An 18,193-nucleotide genomic window follows, 5' to 3' on the forward strand; every position below is an offset into this window, starting at 1 on the left:
GTACACTTATATTTGAGGTTCGTTTATTGTTCAGACAAACAAGGGATCTTATGTCTATATAACTGCTATCCAAACGGGTGAAACTGGGATGGTTTAAAGCCAGCCGGAGATCATGCGACCTGTGACCGTGGATTTGCCCCGTTCTCCGCCAGCTGCCGCACTGCTTTGACCCACTTTGATGGCTGGTTTCAGAGGAGCTGCTCCTGGCTTCTTGTCCTTGTCATCAGTTGGTTTCTTATCCTTGTCGTCACCCGGTTTTTTATCCTTGTCGTCTTCTGGTTTCTTATCTTTGTCGTCTCCTGGCTTCTTGTCCTTGTCGTCACCCGGTTTCTTGTCCTTATTGTCGGCCGGTTTCTTGTCTTTGTCGTCTGAAGGCTTCTTATCCTTATCATCTCCCGGTTTCTTATCCTTATCGTCACCTGGCTTCTTGTCCTTGGCATCCTCTCCTGACTTGGAGTCACCCGGCTTCTTGTCTCCATTGGTGGCCTTTGTGCCCTCTGGAGCTCCGGCTGCGTCGGTTTTCAGCTTGGAATCCGGCTTGGCATCCGAAGGAGCCGAGGGAGCTGCACTTTTGGCTGCTCCACTGGTGGCTCCCGGCTTGCTGGGTTCGCTCTTGGAGGAGTCCTCTTTCTTGGCAGCTGCCTCGGGCTTTGCAGGCTCTCCGGGCTTGGGAGCTGAAGGCTTGGTGTCTCCCGGTTTGGTTGGCGGTGCCGGAGCATCCTTCTTCTGCTGGTCCGTGGGCTTGGTTTGGCTTCCAGCTGCTTGGGGCTTTGGAGCACCTGCTGCTGGAGCTGGCTTCTGGTCACCGGGCTTCGCACCTCCTGGTGGCGGCTTGGAGTCCTTGGGAGGCTGCTGCTTATCCTTATCATCACCTGGCTTCTTCGCCTCACCGGGCTTGCTAACAGTGCCGGGTTTCTTATCCTTGTCACTATCTCCAGACTTTTCATCCACATTCTTGACTGAGGCTCGCAGAGCAGCTGCAGCTAACATGGAAGCTCCTCCTCCACCACCGCTACTGGTTATGGATTTTTTGGACTGTGAGTGGGTTGAAATATAAGATTAAATAGGAAGAGTCATATATTTTAATACCCCAGCGGCATCCAGCGGCTTCTTCTGCGCCTCGCCATTGGTAGCACCTCCCTCATCGGCTATGGAAACCTCATCGGCAGCCATCTTCTTTCGCATGAACTTGACATAGGCCACTCTCGTTGCCCGAGTTACATCACCCAGATTGGGATTGAATTCTGGAATGGATAAGGGGTTGTTCATATAAAAGTACTTTTCCATCGATCTCAAAAATGTTCTCAGCATACAAGACTACTTTTATCTTAATATCAAGAACGTTTTTTCTCAAGAATCTTCAAAATCTTACCAATCAACTGGTTCTGGTTCATCTGCAGACCCTCATTGGCCTGCTCGATGATCTTTTTCCTCAGACTTCGTTGGCTATGGCGTTGCATGGAGGATCGCTTTGAGCCAATGGGATCGGAAGCGAAAGTGTTCTTTCTCGCAATGGCGTTCCAGTCCTTGTCTCTATAATTAGTACAAATTTTTAAAAATATTTATGAAATCCTATCTAATAAATTAGACCTACCCCTTCTGCGTCTTCTTTCTGCCAATGACCTTGGCTAGCGATGAGAAGATATCTGCGCCGTTCTCACTTTCGCTCATTTCCTGCTTCAGGTTCTCCACAAAACCAATCTGGAAGTCCTTGAGAATACGACGTTCCATCACCTTGCCCTTGGTGGTTCGGGCAACTCCTAAAACAGTTTCCAATTTTAAATAATCATTTTATTTTTAATATTTTCTGAATAAATCATACTTTTATTAAAGGTACCCATTAAATTTTAAAGATATTATATAATGGTTTCTACCCATTTTAAAGATTTTTATAGGTTTTTATGAGACAAATAAACCATGGTTTCAGGGGCCGAACTCATTTATCATTCATCATAGCTATTATCATTAAGGGCATTCTTCTCTTACCCTGTGACTTCTTCTCAATGTCCGGAACTTCCCAACTGTTGTTCGTGAAAATCTCCAGTAGCTCAAATCGCAAGGAGCTGATGTCCTGGCGCACCTCAATGATATCATCCTCGGTAATGCCGTAATCGTCCCGCCGCCTCTGCTCCGCCGTAATGTACCGCCTGACCAGCAGCTTCATCACTTTGTCATGCAGGGTCTGTGCCCGTTCCAGGGATTTGCGCTGGTTGGAGTTGGAAGAGAGAAGAAATTCAAAACGGGGTGGAAGGACACGGAAAAGGATGTATTAGCCTCCTCTTTGACGCACAGCCAGCGCTGCATGGGCTTGATTGAAAATGATTTTGCCAAAGATTTGTATTGATTGTCCCGCCTCTCACTGTGAGGTAGTTAAACTTGAAAAAATGTCTGTATTTATAAAATTGAATCTTGTTTAAAATATTATTCTTACAAAAAATAATAATATTACTTTAACATTTGGAGGAATTTTAATTTAAAGGATATTTTTGGTTGAAAAAAGCTATTATCTGGTTTTTCATTATTTAAAACTTCCCCTAAATTAAAAAGTGTTCTTTAATATATTTGAATAGTTTTCCAGATTATATATTTAAGGCGCTACTTTTTAAAAATAACTCTAAAACTGAAAGCCCAATAGCATCAAATTTCTTACAGTTCATCTTACCATGAAGCTCTTGGTTCGTGAGGGTCGCTTTCGCCCCAGAGTCTTCTTCAACATCTTCACGTTGGGACAGAGGTTGAACGGTGGTGGAATGGTGCCTCCATCCTCGAAGTAACTCATCCACAGCTGGGAACGGGCAAACTTCCACTCAGTATCGGCTCTCTCAGAGATGATTTGATACGAATTGGACATCATGGCAATGAGCATGTTGAGAAGCACAATGATGTTGATGACTGAGTAGGAGCCGAACATCAAAAGGGCCCAGAAGCGGGTGAAACTCTTGATTCCCGCTAGATCAAATGATACCAGGTCTACCAGGCCAAACGAGGCCCAGAAAAGGGATTGTGAAGTTTCAAATAAGCTGAAATAGGTGAAGAAGTTTAAAAAAACATCTATAATGTAATAGGTATTTAGGTACTTTAGGTAAACCTACTTGGAAAATCTTCGCCAGATGGTACAGGCCTTCTCCTGGTCATCAAAGTCAGCCACATCGGGATGCAGGTGATAGCACTTGTTCTTCTCGAGCTCGGCATAGTACCAAAGCAATTGATTGAGACCACAACCAAAGGCAAACAACACCAGTGTGTAGATAAAGAAGAACTTTATAATATCGATTATCATGCGACCCAGTGAAACTTGCAACGGACCCAAATGGGGATTGATGGAGAAAATATGGACCAGTTTCAGATATGAAAAGACCATTCCGGCAGCAAAGGCGCCCTCCGATAAAAGCATGGGATCAAATGGATGCCAGTGCTCACGGGGGAAGTACGGATCTATACCTCGGAACCAAAGATCACGCTATAAGGAAAAACGCATAGATTTATTATGTGTTGGTTATTCAGTAATAATACAAACTCACATGAACTATAACCCAGGCGGTGGCTCTACAAAGAATCCACGTCACATAGAACATATTCGATATGTAGTCCACTATGTTCCAAAGATCCATGATATACTCAAACAGACCATCCGAGTACAGTGACTTTAGTTCCTCAAATATAAGAGCCATTATGTACATGATGATTGCCAGTTCGATGGGACCTGGTAGGGAACCCCTTTCGTGTTTGCGCCAATCCTCCAGCATGGTCAGCATCCAGGGAAAGGCCAGGAGTTCAAAGGTGATTTGCACCACCCTCAAAGAGGCGGCACCCAAAAGCACTGAGGATGGAAGGGTAATTACATAAATGATTTGGGGAATACCCCGACTTTACCCACTCAAAAAGAACATGTAGGAGCAGGAGTGCGTGATGAACTTCACAAAGGGCTTGCGCATGAACTTGGCCCCCTCGGAATCCGGGGCCAGGATGTACTTCAAACTGTAGATGGGAAAACTGCAACCCAGTTTCACCACTTCCATCAGCTGCTGGGAGGCCTGCTTGCGCCGGAATCCTGGTAGTCCATCATACCAAATGGCGGCCAATAATTGTTGGACATTTGGATGTGCCACAAACTACGACGGGATAATTAATGATATTTAATAAGCGTCCTTTATTAATAAGTAGGGTATTAATATACGTATGTCTGCTATAAAAACCCCTTCTTCTTTTTAGTAAATAAAGTCTTTTAATCGAAAGATTAACCCAAACCCACCGTCTTCTGCTTATATCGAATGGCTAGCTTCAATCGATCCAAAGTCTGTCGCTGGCCGAGACACCAGATTTCGTGGGACGGCTCGTGGTTGAAGTTGAGCATCACCTCGAGCTCCATGGATGTGCGTGCGTGGTCCAGAAGCGAGGTTCCGAAGTCCTGCACCATCTGACGCATCTCCTGTTGGGCAAACACAAACAAAGGCATTCGCATTCGCATTCAGCACTGGGAGCAGCGCTTACATTGAATAATATAGTACAACTAGCGTACCGTGTATTCGGCACGAAACTCCGATTCCATCGCCTGCAGGCGCTTGAGTTCCCAGGACAATTGGAAGGCGGTCAGTACAGGGTCCCGGGAGCTAAGTGCTATCAGCGAGCTGGCCGAGAGAGCCCTGTAGGCGTTGATCCTCGACTGCGAGTGGCGCAGGGAGTCCGTCGTCTGGGAGGTCACACACTCATCGCAGCCGCACCTGGAGTAATATAAAATATATAATATTATATTTGAATGTCCTAGAACGCTTTGGTATCCTTAAAGAGACTGACAATATGAAAAAACAGAAATATCTAAGGATAGGTGGTTTAAAGGACCTTCGAAAATTCTAAGGACAGAAAAACTTTAGCTGCCGTTTTTTTTAACACTCAAACCGAATCTTTAAATATAAGATATTAAAGACCTTTAGGAATAAGAGAAACTAAAAGTGCATTCAAAGGACCTTTTATTACAGCAGAAAATTTTCTGCAAAATTCGATGAAAAAAATAATTTAGAAAGCAGCTGCAATAAGAAAAGGGAAATCTCCCATGAATCCTTCCAGGAAATTTTGTTTACATCAAATTAAAAACTACAACCAAACAGGCATGAAAATAAGAAAAATATTTAAGAGAACTGTAAATTCTTTGAGGCAGTTCTAAGCACTACTTGAAGGACATTTAAATGACTCTTGAGTAGAATAACAAGACCTAAAATTTCACTCCTTTCCCCCAAACATCCTCACACCCTGTATGAATTTTCCACCCTAATTTGTCCGCAATTAGGTATAATTAGAAGTACCCAGCGAGGTGCTACATGAGTGGGATGCCAGTTGGGCAAACAATGGAACGTGACTCCCGAAGGACGAAGAAGCTCACCACATCGACACCCACTACATCTCCATAAAGGACTTCTCTATACAGGACATCGTTACTCACTTGACGTCGTGCGGCATGGGCAGCGTGGCCCCGCGATCCAGGAGGATTTTGAGTATCTCGTAGTTATTGCGGTGGGCGGCCAGGATAAGGGGCGTGATGTCCACGGTGAAGGTGGACTTGGAGCGGTCCACCGCCTCCCAGCTCTGCCAAAGGATCAGAAATAAGTCCCCCGAGCATCAGAAGGATGGATATTACCCACGTAGGGCTGGCCCTCCTTGTGGTTGGTCTCCTCCCACTGCAGCAGCTCCTCCACGGCCTCCACATACTCCTCGGAAATTGCATGGAGCAGGGCGTCGCCCACCTCGATGTTGTTCTCCAGCAGGATCACCATCAGATCGAAGTTCTCGTTCTCGATGGCCGAAATCAAAGCGGAGCGATTCATGGGATCCGTGCAGTTGATGTTGAACTTATCCGTGCCCATGTACTCCTCGAGAATCCTTCAAGGATAATCCGTTATTTCAAAAAGACCACGTTAATCCACGTAATACACCCTCACTTTTTGACACCCGGCAGATCACCACGCTCGCAGGCCAATATGAAATTCTTCTCCACATCACTGAGGATATACTCCTCGGCCATCATCAGATCGTAATCCAGGCGAGAGCCCAATGCCTTTTCGGCATCGGATTCCGTGTTGCTACCCATGTTGCTACCGATTTATTGGTCTATGCGAACTCAGAACCACTCGGTCACTTCACATTTCACACACACATATATTGGGTACAGGATATAAATCTATATCCTTGCTCCTGCGAGAGGAGTCCTGCACTTAATCCTTTCGCGCACTGTATCCTTTAGTGTTCCATCGTGACGATGTTTAGTCTCCAATTAGCCGCGTTGCACTGAGCAGAAGTGGCAGCCACTAGTGGCTATATTCCACTAATTACATTAGTGCCTAAACTCGGCTAAAACTCGGTCAATGTGTTGGGGGAAGAACACAAGTCAATGGGCCCATTTGACCACCATTTGGTAGTTGTGGGGCTGCATTTCGGAGGCAGCAACCGATTTTGCGATTTTAGCTGAGGAATTTATGGTCTATTTTTTAGCTGCAGGGCACGTGATGAGTGAGCAGCGCATTATATTCGATTTTCGAAGCCCTAGCAAAGAGACCAAACCGCTTTGATGCCTGAAAATCCATAGTCTGCAATGGGTGTCTGAGTGCTTTGATTGAATTAAATTAACTTTTTTGACACCCTTTTTCACAAAAGAATTTTTTTAAGACCTTGCGATTTCTGTGGCACCTCGTATATCCAGTTCTTATTAAAAAGGGTAAGTAAGTAGGTTGTTAATATTCATTAAAATTTATTTCTGGACTCCATAAGCTATCTACACTTAAGCCTAAAACTTAACAAGAACTTGTACTACCTAAATTTTAAATAGCACATAATTATAAGCCTGGCTAAATAAAACCTACCTTATCAGAAAGCTATTTTTATTTCCGACTGCACGGCGTTAACAGTCCGTAAAACTAGTGAAAAGTCAAGCTTTTAAGCTCTTGGATAACCGACAGAACCAACAGAACCCACAAAACACACCACACTTGTTCCTAACAGTGGGGTTTTACAGAAATGCGATGGTTTTAAACCATCTTTTTGCCACTGGGTCAGTGATTCCGACTTTGTGATTGATTAATATTGATTAATCCATGCGGGGAAAGGGACATCGGGGAACTCAACTGGGAGATCCCAACTCGTCCTTGGCAGCTCAACATCTTGAACCTTCAATGCTGAAGCCTCTTTGTATGTCAATGTACTTGGAGTTAAATGCCAGGCAAAGGCAAAGTCAAATCCAAAGGAGCAAACCCACTTCCAAGGAGCGTCCTTTGAGATGGATGTGTGTTCGAAAGGTGGAAAAGGGGTTCAATGGGGCTCCGGGCGGAATGGAACAGGGAATGGGAATGGGAATGGGAATGGCATCGTACGTGTTCAAGTTTGTACGGGGTTTTCAGCGGGGCCAATGCACCCTGCTTACATTTCTCGAAGGGAAGGAAATGGTGTTCCCAGGAATTTCGAAATTAAAGCCACGGCTGCGAATGGAAACTTATTAAGTGCAAATTAATTAGTGGGCATAACTGAAAGTATGCGCGATGGAATTCTGGTAATATTATCAAGGTGTCTACTGTTTATATGCACCAACTTAATAGGATTATGATTTTTCCCAGTGCATCATGCTGCTGCACTCAATGATACATTGGCCTCCAACAGAACTCCTGCCTTATTTAGCCTTTCAAGAGCCCTCGTGAGTTATGTGCACAATTTTCTCTACGGCACGAGAAAAAAGGGAAAGAGCTCATTTTGCCTCGATTTTTTTAGCAGGTTGCACTTTCACTGTCTCCACAACGGAAACGCCTAGATTGTGGGCTAAAATCTATCTCCTATGGGAATCTATGTGCATATAATAAAATTCAAAGCTTATCTTAATGATAATAAAAAAGCCAATTTCAGATAAGATATTTCCATGGTTCAAGCTGGCAAGCTGTGTAAATTAAATGTACTTCCTTAGATAATGATTTTATGAATTAAAACCAAATTTATGATATTGTCAACCGACTTGTCGAATCACCGAAGAAACTGATAAGTTTAGTTGTTTGTTGTTTGTTATTGTTTCCCTTTAAGTTTTTGGCACTTGCGAAAAATGAAGTGAATTTACAGTCCTCGAGTTTTACATACATAAGTGAGATAAGACCCGGGCTTCTTTCGTATAAAAGGGCTGCCGGGTTTTGGATCCCTCATAAGTTGTACGACTTGATCAAGATGAAACTGTTCGTATTCCTGGCCTTGGCCGTGGCCGCGGCTTCGGCTGTGCCTGCTCCCGCCCAGAAGCTGACCCCGGTGCCCATCAAGGACATCCAGGGTCGCATCACCAACGGCTACCCGGCCTACGAGGGCAAGGTGCCCTACATTGTGGGCCTGAGCTTCAGCGGCAACGGCGGCAACTGGTGGTGCGGAGGCTCCATCATCGGCAACACCTGGGTCCTGACCGCCGCCCACTGCACCAACGGCGCCAACGGAGTGACCATCAACTACGGAGCCAGCATCCGCACCCAGCCGCAGTACACCCACTGGGTGGGCAGTGGCGACATCATCCAGCACCACCACTACAACAGCGGCAACCTGCACAACGACATCTCCCTGATCCGCACCCCGCACGTGGACTTCTGGAGCCTGGTCAACAAGGTGGATGTGCCCAGCAAGAACGACCGCTACCAGGACTACGCCAACTGGTGGGCCGTGGCCTCCGGATGGGGCGGCACCTACGACGGCAGCCCACTCCCCGACTGGCTCCAGAGCGTGGATGTCCAGATCATGTCCCACAGCGACTGCAGCCGCTACTGGTCCCTCCACGACTACATGATCTGCATCAACACCGACGGAGGAAGGTCCACCTGCGGAGGCGACTCCGGTGGCCCCCTGGTCACGCACGAGGGCAACCGCCTGGTCGGAGTGACCTCCTTCGGCTCCGCCAGTGGCTGCCAGTCTGGCTACCCCGCCGTCTTCACCCGCGTCACCGGATACCTCGACTGGATCAGCGACAACACCGGCATTTCCAACTAAGCAGGTTAATGTGATCCCAGTTCAATCTGGGTTCTTTAATAAACGATATAGCCATGAAACAGTGTGAGTTTCCTACTTGATCCTTGGTGGGTTGTGGTTCATCATATTGGGGATCAGCTTGTTTATTATTAGTAGTTAGTAGTAGTATGTACTACTCGTATGTAAAACTCGAAGGCTGTAAATTTTGATCAAGTTATCATCGTGTCCAGTCTTTCCGGCTGATAAGCAAACCGCAAGTGCATTCTTTGTTAAAGTTATGGCCCACATTTGAAGTGGAATGACGTGTGGCTAATTTGCAACCTGTTTTATAGATTGTCAATAATATCTCAAGAGAGTACTAGGAAGGTAACAGTTTTCGAAAGTTCTTTACATTTAAATATATGATAGGAAACACTTTAAACACGAAATGTCTAGATAATTATTGATCCAACAAGTACACTTGTTTTTTTAGGCAAACTTTGATCAAACATAAAATGTTCTCATTACTCTAAATTATTACACTTTTATGGAAAAGAAAGAAGGTTTGTATCCACAGTTTGCTTGGAATCGAATGATTAGAAAGGTCTTATGAGTATAATCCGAGGTCTACTTATTAAAATAAATCAAAGAATGGAGTGAAAAAATCACTTTATTTTAAACTAATCGAACTTATTTTCCAGAGAAGTAAGTGAAAAGTTTATCCTTTGAAGCATCTAATAATAGATGCCAGTCTCCTCCTTGATCCACTCCAGATACTTGGTGACCCTGGTGAAGCCAGCAGGTCCTGCAACCTGGCAGCCGTAATCGGAGACAAACGAGGTGATTCCGATGAGCTTATCACCCTCCTTGGTGACCAGAGGACCACCGGAGTCGCCCTGGCAGGTGGCCTTGCCGTCCGGAGTCTCCACACAGATGGTGTTCTCGGAGGGCGTCTCCGTTCCGTAGTAGGCCTGGCACTCCGCCACAGAGATCACCTGCAGGTCCACGACTCGCAGGTCCTCCACCACATTGCTGCCATCGTAAATGGCTCCCCAGCCGGAGGCCTGAACCCAACTGTTCTCATAGGAGTTGTAGCGATCATCCAGACTGGGCAGCTCGATCTTGTTGACCAGGCTGTAGAAATCCACATGGGGAGTCCTGATCAGAGCCAAATCATGATCGAGTCCAACGTAGTGGGGATATCTGATGAAGTTCTCCTTGCTGACCGTGTGTCGGAAGGCAGGTTCGTTGTAGTTAATGGCACCGTAGTACAGTGAAGCTTCATCGGCACTGAAAAGATTTAAAGTATATTAATGGAATATTTGATATATTATGTTTAAAACCTACCCAGCGGTACAGTGGGCCGCAGTCAGTACCCAAGTATGTCCAATAATAGATCCTCCGCACCACCACCAGTTTCCGTTGCTGTTAAGGCTAACTCCTACGATATAGGGCACCTGACCCTCAGTCGCCTGATTTCCGTTGGTGATACGACCTTCGATGCTCCACCCATGCTGTATCTCAAGATCCCGCGGGTGGATTGCCGAGTGGGAAACCTTAAGGGCGCTACAGACCCCAAGGGAAACCACAAGCGACAAAAGTATAAGACCCCTCATTTTTGAAGACTAAATCGCTCCATTGGTGGTCCGAATATTATATAGCCCAACCCAAATCATTATCGATGTAAATTTAAAGAGCCAAATCTTATCGCGCATGTGCCGCTACCTCAGTGGCTTTTATCAATGAAAAAGTCTGATTTATATTGGCAATTATTTCAGCTGAGTGTTTGACAAGATTATTATTCAAAATGAAAAATTACAGATTATGTACCTATTTCTTAAGTTTAAGTATTTAGATTGGCCAAGAACCTCATATTGCTTCATTGCCATTGGTGATACGACCCTCGATGCTGTGATGCTCGACCTTCAGATCCCGTGGATGGACAATCGTATGGGGTACAGTGAAGCCACTGCAGAGCCACTGCATTGCAAAAAACCTCCTATGGCGGTCATAGTTTTAAATAGCCTGAATGAACTCATTATCTATGCAATATAATAAAACATTTAGATTTATATCACCAAGTTAGTACTTTGACTATATGACGGATAGATAAGTTGAAATGTACTTAAAAAGCTGGCTACTGATACGAGTACATAGTGAATGAAAAATAGTACAAGCATGCTAGATAGATATTTTAGTAAATATTTTTATTTCCTTTTTTAATGACAATACAGCCATGAAACCCAGTTAAACCCTCCGGCATAGAAATTTCCCTCGAGGGTCATGTGATATCCTTGAAGAACAAGAGGAACTGGGGGACAGAAAAGAAAATACGATTATGGCAATCAAAAGGGAAGTCCAGTTTCGGAACTCTGGTGCAGTGCAGTTCCTCCTAAAGAGCGACCATGGTGTGTGAAATCCGATACAAGTTCTGAGGAAAGCCACAAACGGAGTGGGTGGACTAGTCCAGTCATTAAGATTCTATGGGGAATGTTTATGTTTGCATTCTCCGTGCTTCCACTTGACCGCCGTACTCTCGTTTCCCAATCGAAATGTGCAACATCTCGGGGCAGGAAACTCACCACACGGAACGGAGAGCTATTAAAGCCGACCCCCAACGAATCGTGACTCAGTTCCCGACTTGGCGTCCAGGCAGTCAGACCCCTTCGCGAGGATAACGCCCAGGACCTCCCACGAGTATTCCGAACAATTAATAATACAATTAAAATTTAAAATTAAAACTCGATTCCTACAGGCAGTGCAAAAGAAAAAAACAAAAGTGCAGGCATTAATTAATTTAATGCATGTGCACAATATCCTGGAAGTACAAAGAGGATACACGATATATACCCTTTACGCCGAGTGAGTGACTGGATGTTCGAAGAAGTGTTTAAAGGATAGTGTTGTTTGCCGTGCACGATGCCCATAACAACAGGGCCCGCGATTACCTTTTAAGGTGGGGCGATTAAGTCACGCTCTTGCCCTATCAGCGGCATCATCATGCCAAGTCCTTTCATTGGGAGTAATGACATCGTGGCTTTAATGGGGGACTAAAAGTTTGAAGAATTTGAATTGATTCCTGGCTTATAGGGGCAAGAGGTGTCATAATTAATACCATCATTCGATACCAAGCGAACTTTTTGTTTATTAATATCATAATTAGATTAAGATACGATCGAAATATGAATTAATCACATAAAAATTGTGGCTTTTCTCAGATTTCTCACAGTACATACATGTTATGTATGTTTTATTTATATATGTAATCCATTTATCATATAATCTAAATTATCTCCTCTAATAGTAATCTACAAGTAAATCTATAGATACGACATCTATCTTGAGCATTTTTTCAATATCAAAAAATAAGGTATCAATGTAGTTAGGAACATTCACAAGTGCAGTTATAAGTTCTTTTCAAATGTTTAGTTTGTGATATTTTATTATAATGTCCAACATTACAGACGCTTCCACCAAAAGTACAATAGAGGAAACCAAAATGTTCCAAGGCAGCACCAAAGGACACAATCGATTGTCTCGAAGTGACTAGGTCAGGCGAGAAGGCCCTAGATTATAATCCCCCAGAGAACCCTCAGGATGCACCAGGTACTTAGCTACGAGACGGCGGTGCGGGCCAACAGCTCCCGCGAATTCCGCGAATACGTCTCCAAGCGCACGTGTGCCTCCCTGGTCCTAACGATTGCCTTCTTCATGCTGATATCAGGTGAGTGGATCCAGGGGATGCACTACATGAAATCGGAGGACGTTCCCTAACGAGTCACATTTGTTTCGGCAGGATACTTGCTGGGCAATTTTGTGGCCGAGCGAAAGTACCACATACGCCAGCTGACAAAGGGCGTAGTTAAGAATGCGGACGGCGAGAGATCCGTGAAGCTGAATAGCGCCGAATATGCCAGCCTGCAGGAGCTGCAATCGTATCAGAAGGCCAAGGGCAAGCTACTGGCGTCCGCCCAGGATCTGGACAAGCTGCAGCAGCTGGAAGAGACCGAACACTACCTGGCCACCTCGCTGAACACGGAGATCTTCAACAAGTACATATCCTGCACGCAGGACATCCCACCCAACACGAACATAGCGGCCAGCCAGTTCACGGAGCAGCTGATCGACAACACGGTGGCCAGGCAGCGGCAGTGCATGAGGATCATCCAGGGGGTCATAGACAATCACCTGGCCAACAGTCAGCTCTAGATGCCGGATTCTAGACCCCAGGATTTACGGTTTAGTGGGCCAACGTTCGGAATTTATCACTTATGTATGTGCTTTTAGGTGTGCTCAATGTGTGTGTTTCCAGCTAACTAGAAAATAACTTTTGTAATTTACAAAACTTTTTTATACATGTCAGCATTTAAAGAAAAACTATAAATAAATGTGTGGTTATTATAACTAGATAATAAACTGTGATAACTAAATATATATTTTTCTGAAAAGTAATAGCAGCAGTTAGTTTTCCGATATACTGAAAAGGAAATAGTAATAATACTAAAATCTTCTTATTACTACTTTGTTATTTACATTCCTCGAAAAATATATATTTAGTTTTTATGGATTTTTATTAATTATATTGACGATACAATGAATTTACACCCTTAACGGGCAGAAAATGTCCTGCGCTGTTGAAAACCCACTTTTCCAGGGGAATCACATCATCATCGGAGAACAACAGGAACAGATACTTGAGGGTCGCTCCCAAAAAGAAAGACCTTTGGACGTCATCCGGTTCCGAGGAACTGTTATTGACGTCCATGATACCAGTATATCCATTGGGCGTCCGGCAGTATTTCTCTATTGCCAGCAGAAGCTCAAAACCCCGAAGGCGATACTTTTCATCATGGGTCAGTCGCCAGAGTATAAAATAGCTTTCCGCGACTTCTGGTTGTAACATATAGAAGTTTCTCTGAAGGGGGAGAATTTCCTTCTGGCTTTTTTTCGTAAATGCAAATGTATCCGGACCTAATCCCGTAGGAGATTCCCAAAACATGTCATGGCAAGTATCTGCTATCCCGATTCCGATCTCGGAATACTTCTCCCAGTGCTCCATCGAGGTTGCTGCTGCTCCCAGGGCAAAAAGTGCGCCACCAAAACAATCCGACTGTTTCATCCGATGGCTTAGAAAACCATCTCTCATCTCCGTTACATAGGTTACATCTTCGTCGTTTATGACAACCAGATTTTGAGCTACAGCCAGCAAAGCGTCCTCGAATAGATCTTCGCTTTGAGAATCTGTTTCCCCGGATTGCATCCATGATTTAAGGAGTGTGTCATAATATCGGTTCACCGAGCAGTTGTGGTTTTCCCAAGTACCATACTTTGTGCAAAAGGCATTGGGATACAGACCTTTGACCTTGGTTGCCTCCTCAATCCTTTGCCGAATTCCATCCACTTGATCCAGGTAAACTGAATCTCCAGTGATTTCGCTGAGGTAAAAGAACTCCAAGTACAGCGCTCCAAACTCCGAAGTTCGAGACACGTCATCCAGATACCTTGAGAGGGTACTGCCTTTCTTTGGAACCACTAGTCGCCTGGGTATTCCAGTTGGCGTGTCGAAGGCAGACAGGATCCTATCCGCAATATGAACGGCCTTATCCTTGTACAGGAGATCCCCAGTGAGGGAGTAGAGAGTTAGCATGGGACAGAGCAGCCTGGAAGTTAGCACTATAACGGGCAATGGTTCATCAACTCGATCCAAACTGAATGACTTTTCGATCCAATCTCGAGAACGCTTCAACTCTTTCTCCAGACCCATAATATACAGAGTGTCCAAGCTCTCTATAATGGTTGCACCGAGTTTGTAGGACCCGAAATCACTACCGCCATGTACGCGTCGTGAAATCGGGCGAAATTCATTGGTGCCCCATACAACGCGAGCATAGTTCCGCCAGGCATGCAGCATCATCTCCTTAATCTTTACTCGCACCTCGGCGGGATTTATCTCCTCCGTTAATAACACTTCATTCGCCAAATTTTCTTGAAACGCTTGCCTTATCAATGCCCTGCACTGAACATAGGTAATAGCAATTACGCCGACTGAGAGAATCCCGGTAAGAATTATTCCGATTCTTGATGCGGTATTTGCCGTATACCATTTAAAATGCGCTCGTCGAACAGCGAAATGAAAGAAATACATTCTGGAACTGAGTCAGCTTGGTTAATAAGTACATTGAGATCGACATTTTGCAATTAACTAATCCAACCCAAACTACTGGCCGTAGTCTCCCGACACTTGATTAAACATTTGAGTTCGCTTTGTTGTACCTTTTACTTTTAAAAAGAAAGCATGTGTCACTCTAAAAATAGAGTAACATTAAAAACAGGTTTTGAGTAAATTACGGCCAACAGTATAGTTTAAAGTATAAATACATTTTTAATATATTAGTTCGATTATTTAATATACCTATTTCATATCTACTGAGTAGATATAATATTGCGCATTTGCCGAATGGCCGTCACCAGACGCGGCTCGCACCCGCTGCTGAGGGTGAGGTACTGATCTGGAGCAGCTTTTAGCAGCGTGAGGATCTGGGACAACTGCAGGTTGATGGATAAGCCGAGCTCCTCGAGCACGTTGGAAAGGTACTCAATATCCACGCTGAGCTGAGTGGCCGAGGAGGCGGGCAGCGACTTAATCTGCAGTATCTGCGCCTGGTACAAAACGCAGCACTGCTCCACAACCAGGGAGAGCAGGACGTCGGCGCAGGGAATGGCTTGTGTATACTTAATGTTGCACACCTCCAGAGCCTGCTTCAGCAGAGATGATGGCGACAGCAGCAGCGGTTCCAGGTGCTGCGGCAAGGTGAGCAGGTACTGACCAATCTGGGTGATGCTCTCTTGCGGGGCAAAGCTGAAAGAGGGCATATCAATGCCTGACGCAGCGTGATCCTGGACAGGCGGGCGAATGTGCGCCAAGTGGGTCTCAATGGGCTGCAGTAATATATTGAGCGTTATGTCGTGTGTATCGGCAAAGTGACTTTTTAAAGTGGCATAAATCTGTGGAAAGATACCCAGGCTATCGGTGGCCTCCGACTTCTTTTGCTGAAAGTCTGCTATGCTGTTCAACAGCTGCGTGCGAGCCGCATGATCGCAGGTCTGGAAAATGGTGATGGGTCCTCGATTGGACGGTTTGGTCAGCTTGTTGGACAAAGACACCATGCGTGTGTGCAAGTCCTGTTCAAATTGATGCAGCTGCACCTGAAAGTCGGCCAGACATTGCAACTGCGACATGGTGTACTGCAGCAGAGACCAGTTTTCACTCTGTGCTGCATAACTGCTGGATCCCAGACTGAGTCCAATCTGTCGTTGGATGCGTCCGAAACTCTCCAGCTGACGCTTGAAGATGCCGTTCAGCAGGCTTATGAGTTTGCAAAGAGCCAAGTCACTGGTTATCGAGGCACAGCGTTCGCAGGCCTCTTTTAGCCACTCGTAAAGTTTCCGTGTACTCTCCTCCAGATGACGCACTCCGTCGCTGGGAGTGGCCTGATTGGATGAAAGGCGATCCACCTGAATCGGTATAAAACTATTAAACCGAATTCAACATAACTTAAAGATCATATTGTTCTACCTGCGTGGACAGCTGGGTCTCCTCCAAGCGCGGATATTGTTGGATAAACTTGTGGAAATACTCAAAAATCGCCTCGCCTAGAAGACGATGCAGTTCCTCGGACAACGTAATGTGCGACTGCTCTAGCAAGGAGTTCAAGTGCAACACAAAACTGTGATTCACCTGGGCGAACAAGGCCAGCATCTCTAATCTTTCATTGGAAGTCTTCAAAAGCTGTAGAATATGAGCATCCCGCGCGGGTTGCAATGCCGGCAGCAGTTCAGCAATCACCAGAAAGGGCTGTAAGTTGTCCTCGCCGAAGAGATTGGAGCACCACTTGACCTGGCGTTGGCAGTGCTCCAGCAGCTGATCGTAGTAGAGACTGAGGAACTGTTGCTGCTGCTGTTGAGAATGGTCCGTGCCCTGTAGCTCCAGAGTCTGCTTCCATTGCTGCTGCCAAAAGTTCTTCTGCACAGCTCGGTAATATTGCTGGAGTTGCGGCAGCCGCTGTATGCTGGTGAAGATCTGGACATAGTGCTGGGCCTGCTCCGTATTGCCCTCCGCAAAGCACTGAACCACACTGGGCGAGGCCAGGGCCTCCAGGCGGTTCTTGAAGTCCTCCACTTGGGTCTGTCGCTCGGCATGTCCTGGCAACTGCTCCTGGGCGTGCAGCGACTTTTGCAGGGCTATCAACTTGTCGCAGACTCCCTGGAAGTTAAGAATTAACAATACAATTTGTAATATATGATTGGCATTCCACGCACCTTCAGATCATTGCGCTCGAAACCATCCTCCAGCTCGGCCAGGAGATTTCCCCAGCCATCCGACTCTTGCAGCGACTCCTTGGCCACTTGGAGCTTCTGACTCTTGGTGTTGAGCCGCTCCAAGGTGGCCATGCACTCGCCGGTTTCGTTCTGCACCGCAGCCACCTCCAAGCGCATGGCACTCATCTTCTCCTGCAGCCGGCGGACGTCTCCTTGCAGGGCAGCCGACTCCTTGGCGATCCTCGGCATGCTGGCCACCACCTGGCGACTGGACTCCTCCACAGCATTGTTTACCTGGGAATAAGATATTTTTTGGATGGAGAACAAAACAGCTGGTGATCTTCTCACGTTGAATATGTACAGCTGTAGCTTGGCCACGTAGCTCCGGATGAAGGAGGAGGCGGCGTCGCTGTCGTCCCGGCCATTCTCCTCCACAAACTTCTTGTAGTTGGCGTTTATCCACTCCGCAGGACTAAAATTTGGTCCCGAAAGAGCCGAAACATCCATGGTGCACTTGGTGACGTTGATTCAAGCTGTGTGACCGTGCTTGGTGAGGAAAATTATACCACAGAAACGAGGATTCAATGGCTATGAATATGCGGATGCGGATAATTTATATTTATGCGGATTATTTTTAGCTAGTTTTATAATTTTACTAACAAATTAACTTATATATTTTTTGTTTTGTGTATTCACTCTTTTGTTTTTCACTGTCCCGGTAAAATAAAGTCTTACATTTAGTTTATCCTATCAAAAATTACAGAACTTAAAATTTTTCAAAAACCAAAACTAATAAAAAAGCTATGAATAAATTTAAATTTAACATATACATTTAAGGTCTAAGTTTTATTGTAAGAAGCCCGCGAAATATATAAGCTTGCGGATGTTGTGCGAATATCTAACCCGGCTGGTTTTGCGAGGCGTT

At 45.4% G+C, this 18,193-nt stretch overlaps 6 protein-coding genes across 7 annotated transcripts; 2 read left to right on the forward strand and 4 right to left on the reverse strand.

The window, feature by feature from the left end:
* Position 1: 1 nt before the first annotated feature.
* Positions 2–6,281, reverse strand: trp (transient receptor potential). The gene is made up of 14 exons (XM_036819397.3): positions 5,934–6,281; positions 5,637–5,874; positions 5,438–5,580; positions 4,520–4,721; positions 4,253–4,429; positions 3,878–4,112; positions 3,522–3,820; positions 3,093–3,460; positions 2,663–3,020; positions 1,987–2,206; positions 1,595–1,760; positions 1,373–1,533; positions 1,090–1,244; positions 2–1,035 (listed from the first exon to the last, which is right to left on the reverse strand). Exons 1-14 carry the CDS (start codon positions 6,080–6,082, stop codon positions 94–96), a joined length of 3,813 nt encoding a protein of 1,270 aa, XP_036675292.3. The 5' UTR covers positions 6,083–6,281; the 3' UTR covers positions 2–93.
* A 1,873-nt stretch (positions 6,282–8,154) lies between these two features.
* Positions 8,155–9,043, forward strand: LOC108015466 (serine protease 1). The gene has a single exon (XM_017081898.4). The coding sequence runs from the start codon at positions 8,191–8,193 to the stop codon at positions 8,989–8,991; it is 801 nt and encodes a 266-aa protein (XP_016937387.4). The 5' UTR covers positions 8,155–8,190; the 3' UTR covers positions 8,992–9,043.
* A 558-nt stretch (positions 9,044–9,601) lies between these two features.
* On the reverse strand, positions 9,602–10,580 carry Jon99Ci (Jonah 99Ci). The gene is made up of 2 exons (XM_017081901.4): positions 10,297–10,580; positions 9,602–10,239 (listed from the first exon to the last, which is right to left on the reverse strand). Exons 1-2 carry the CDS (start codon positions 10,563–10,565, stop codon positions 9,684–9,686), a joined length of 825 nt encoding a protein of 274 aa, XP_016937390.4. The 5' UTR covers positions 10,566–10,580; the 3' UTR covers positions 9,602–9,683.
* Positions 10,581–11,688: 1,108 nt separating this feature from the next.
* On the forward strand, positions 11,689–13,326 carry LOC108015471 (uncharacterized). Of its 2 annotated transcripts, none has more exons than XM_017081902.4 (3): positions 11,689–11,811; positions 12,414–12,673; positions 12,746–13,324. In XM_017081902.4, the coding sequence occupies exons 2-3, from the start codon at positions 12,547–12,549 to the stop codon at positions 13,156–13,158; spliced, it is 540 nt and encodes a 179-aa protein (XP_016937391.4). In that variant the 5' UTR covers positions 11,689–11,811; positions 12,414–12,546; the 3' UTR covers positions 13,159–13,324. The 2 variants fall into 2 exon arrangements, with proteins under 2 accessions (XP_016937391.4, XP_036675293.3); XM_036819398.3 differs by having other exon boundaries at positions 11,695–11,905; positions 12,746–13,326.
* A 47-nt stretch (positions 13,327–13,373) lies between these two features.
* Positions 13,374–15,218, reverse strand: alpha-Man-Ic (alpha-Mannosidase class I c). Its single transcript, XM_017081905.4, has one exon. It carries the CDS (start codon positions 15,092–15,094, stop codon positions 13,523–13,525), a length of 1,572 nt encoding a protein of 523 aa, XP_016937394.4. The 5' UTR covers positions 15,095–15,218; the 3' UTR covers positions 13,374–13,522.
* Positions 15,219–15,308: 90 nt separating this feature from the next.
* On the reverse strand, positions 15,309–17,812 carry Cog7 (conserved oligomeric Golgi complex subunit 7). The gene is made up of 4 exons (XM_017081911.4): positions 17,617–17,812; positions 17,269–17,562; positions 16,526–17,212; positions 15,309–16,464 (listed from the first exon to the last, which is right to left on the reverse strand). The coding sequence occupies exons 1-4, from the start codon at positions 17,773–17,775 to the stop codon at positions 15,373–15,375; spliced, it is 2,232 nt and encodes a 743-aa protein (XP_016937400.4). The 5' UTR covers positions 17,776–17,812; the 3' UTR covers positions 15,309–15,372.
* Between the last annotated feature and the right edge of the window lie 381 nt (positions 17,813–18,193).

The sequence above is a fragment of the Drosophila suzukii genome, chromosome 3 (genome assembly GCF_043229965.1).
Source record: "Drosophila suzukii chromosome 3, CBGP_Dsuzu_IsoJpt1.0, whole genome shotgun sequence".
Classification (NCBI taxonomy): domain Eukaryota; kingdom Metazoa; phylum Arthropoda; class Insecta; order Diptera; family Drosophilidae; genus Drosophila; species Drosophila suzukii.

Coding starts and splice junctions, on each gene's coding strand:
- trp (XM_036819397.3), bottom strand. CDS start 6,082: ATGGGTAGCAACACGGAATCCGATGCCGAAAAGGCATTGGGCTCTCGC. Junction 5,875..5,933: donor GATCTGCCGGGTGTCAAAAA/GTGAGGGTGTAT, acceptor TTATCCTTGAAG/GATTCTCGAGGAGTACATGG. Junction 1,534..1,594: donor AGAAAGAAGACGCAGAAGGG/GTAGGTCTAATT, acceptor TACTAATTATAG/AGACAAGGACTGGAACGCCA.
- LOC108015466 (XM_017081898.4), top strand. CDS start 8,191: ATGAAACTGTTCGTATTCCTGGCCTTGGCCGTGGCCGCGGCTTCGGCT.
- Jon99Ci (XM_017081901.4), bottom strand. CDS start 10,565: ATGAGGGGTCTTATACTTTTGTCGCTTGTGGTTTCCCTTGGGGTCTGT. Junction 10,240..10,296: donor GCGGCCCACTGTACCGCTGG/GTAGGTTTTAAA, acceptor AAATCTTTTCAG/TGCCGATGAAGCTTCACTGT.
- LOC108015471 (XM_017081902.4), top strand. CDS start 12,547: ATGCACCAGGTACTTAGCTACGAGACGGCGGTGCGGGCCAACAGCTCC. Junction 12,674..12,745: donor CTTCTTCATGCTGATATCAG/GTGAGTGGATCC, acceptor TTGTTTCGGCAG/GATACTTGCTGGGCAATTTT.
- alpha-Man-Ic (XM_017081905.4), bottom strand. CDS start 15,094: ATGTATTTCTTTCATTTCGCTGTTCGACGAGCGCATTTTAAATGGTAT.
- Cog7 (XM_017081911.4), bottom strand. CDS start 17,775: ATGGATGTTTCGGCTCTTTCGGGACCAAATTTTAGTCCTGCGGAGTGG. Junction 17,213..17,268: donor TCGAGCGCAATGATCTGAAG/GTGCGTGGAATG, acceptor CTTAACTTCCAG/GGAGTCTGCGACAAGTTGAT. Junction 16,465..16,525: donor AGACCCAGCTGTCCACGCAG/GTAGAACAATAT, acceptor ATACCGATTCAG/GTGGATCGCCTTTCATCCAA.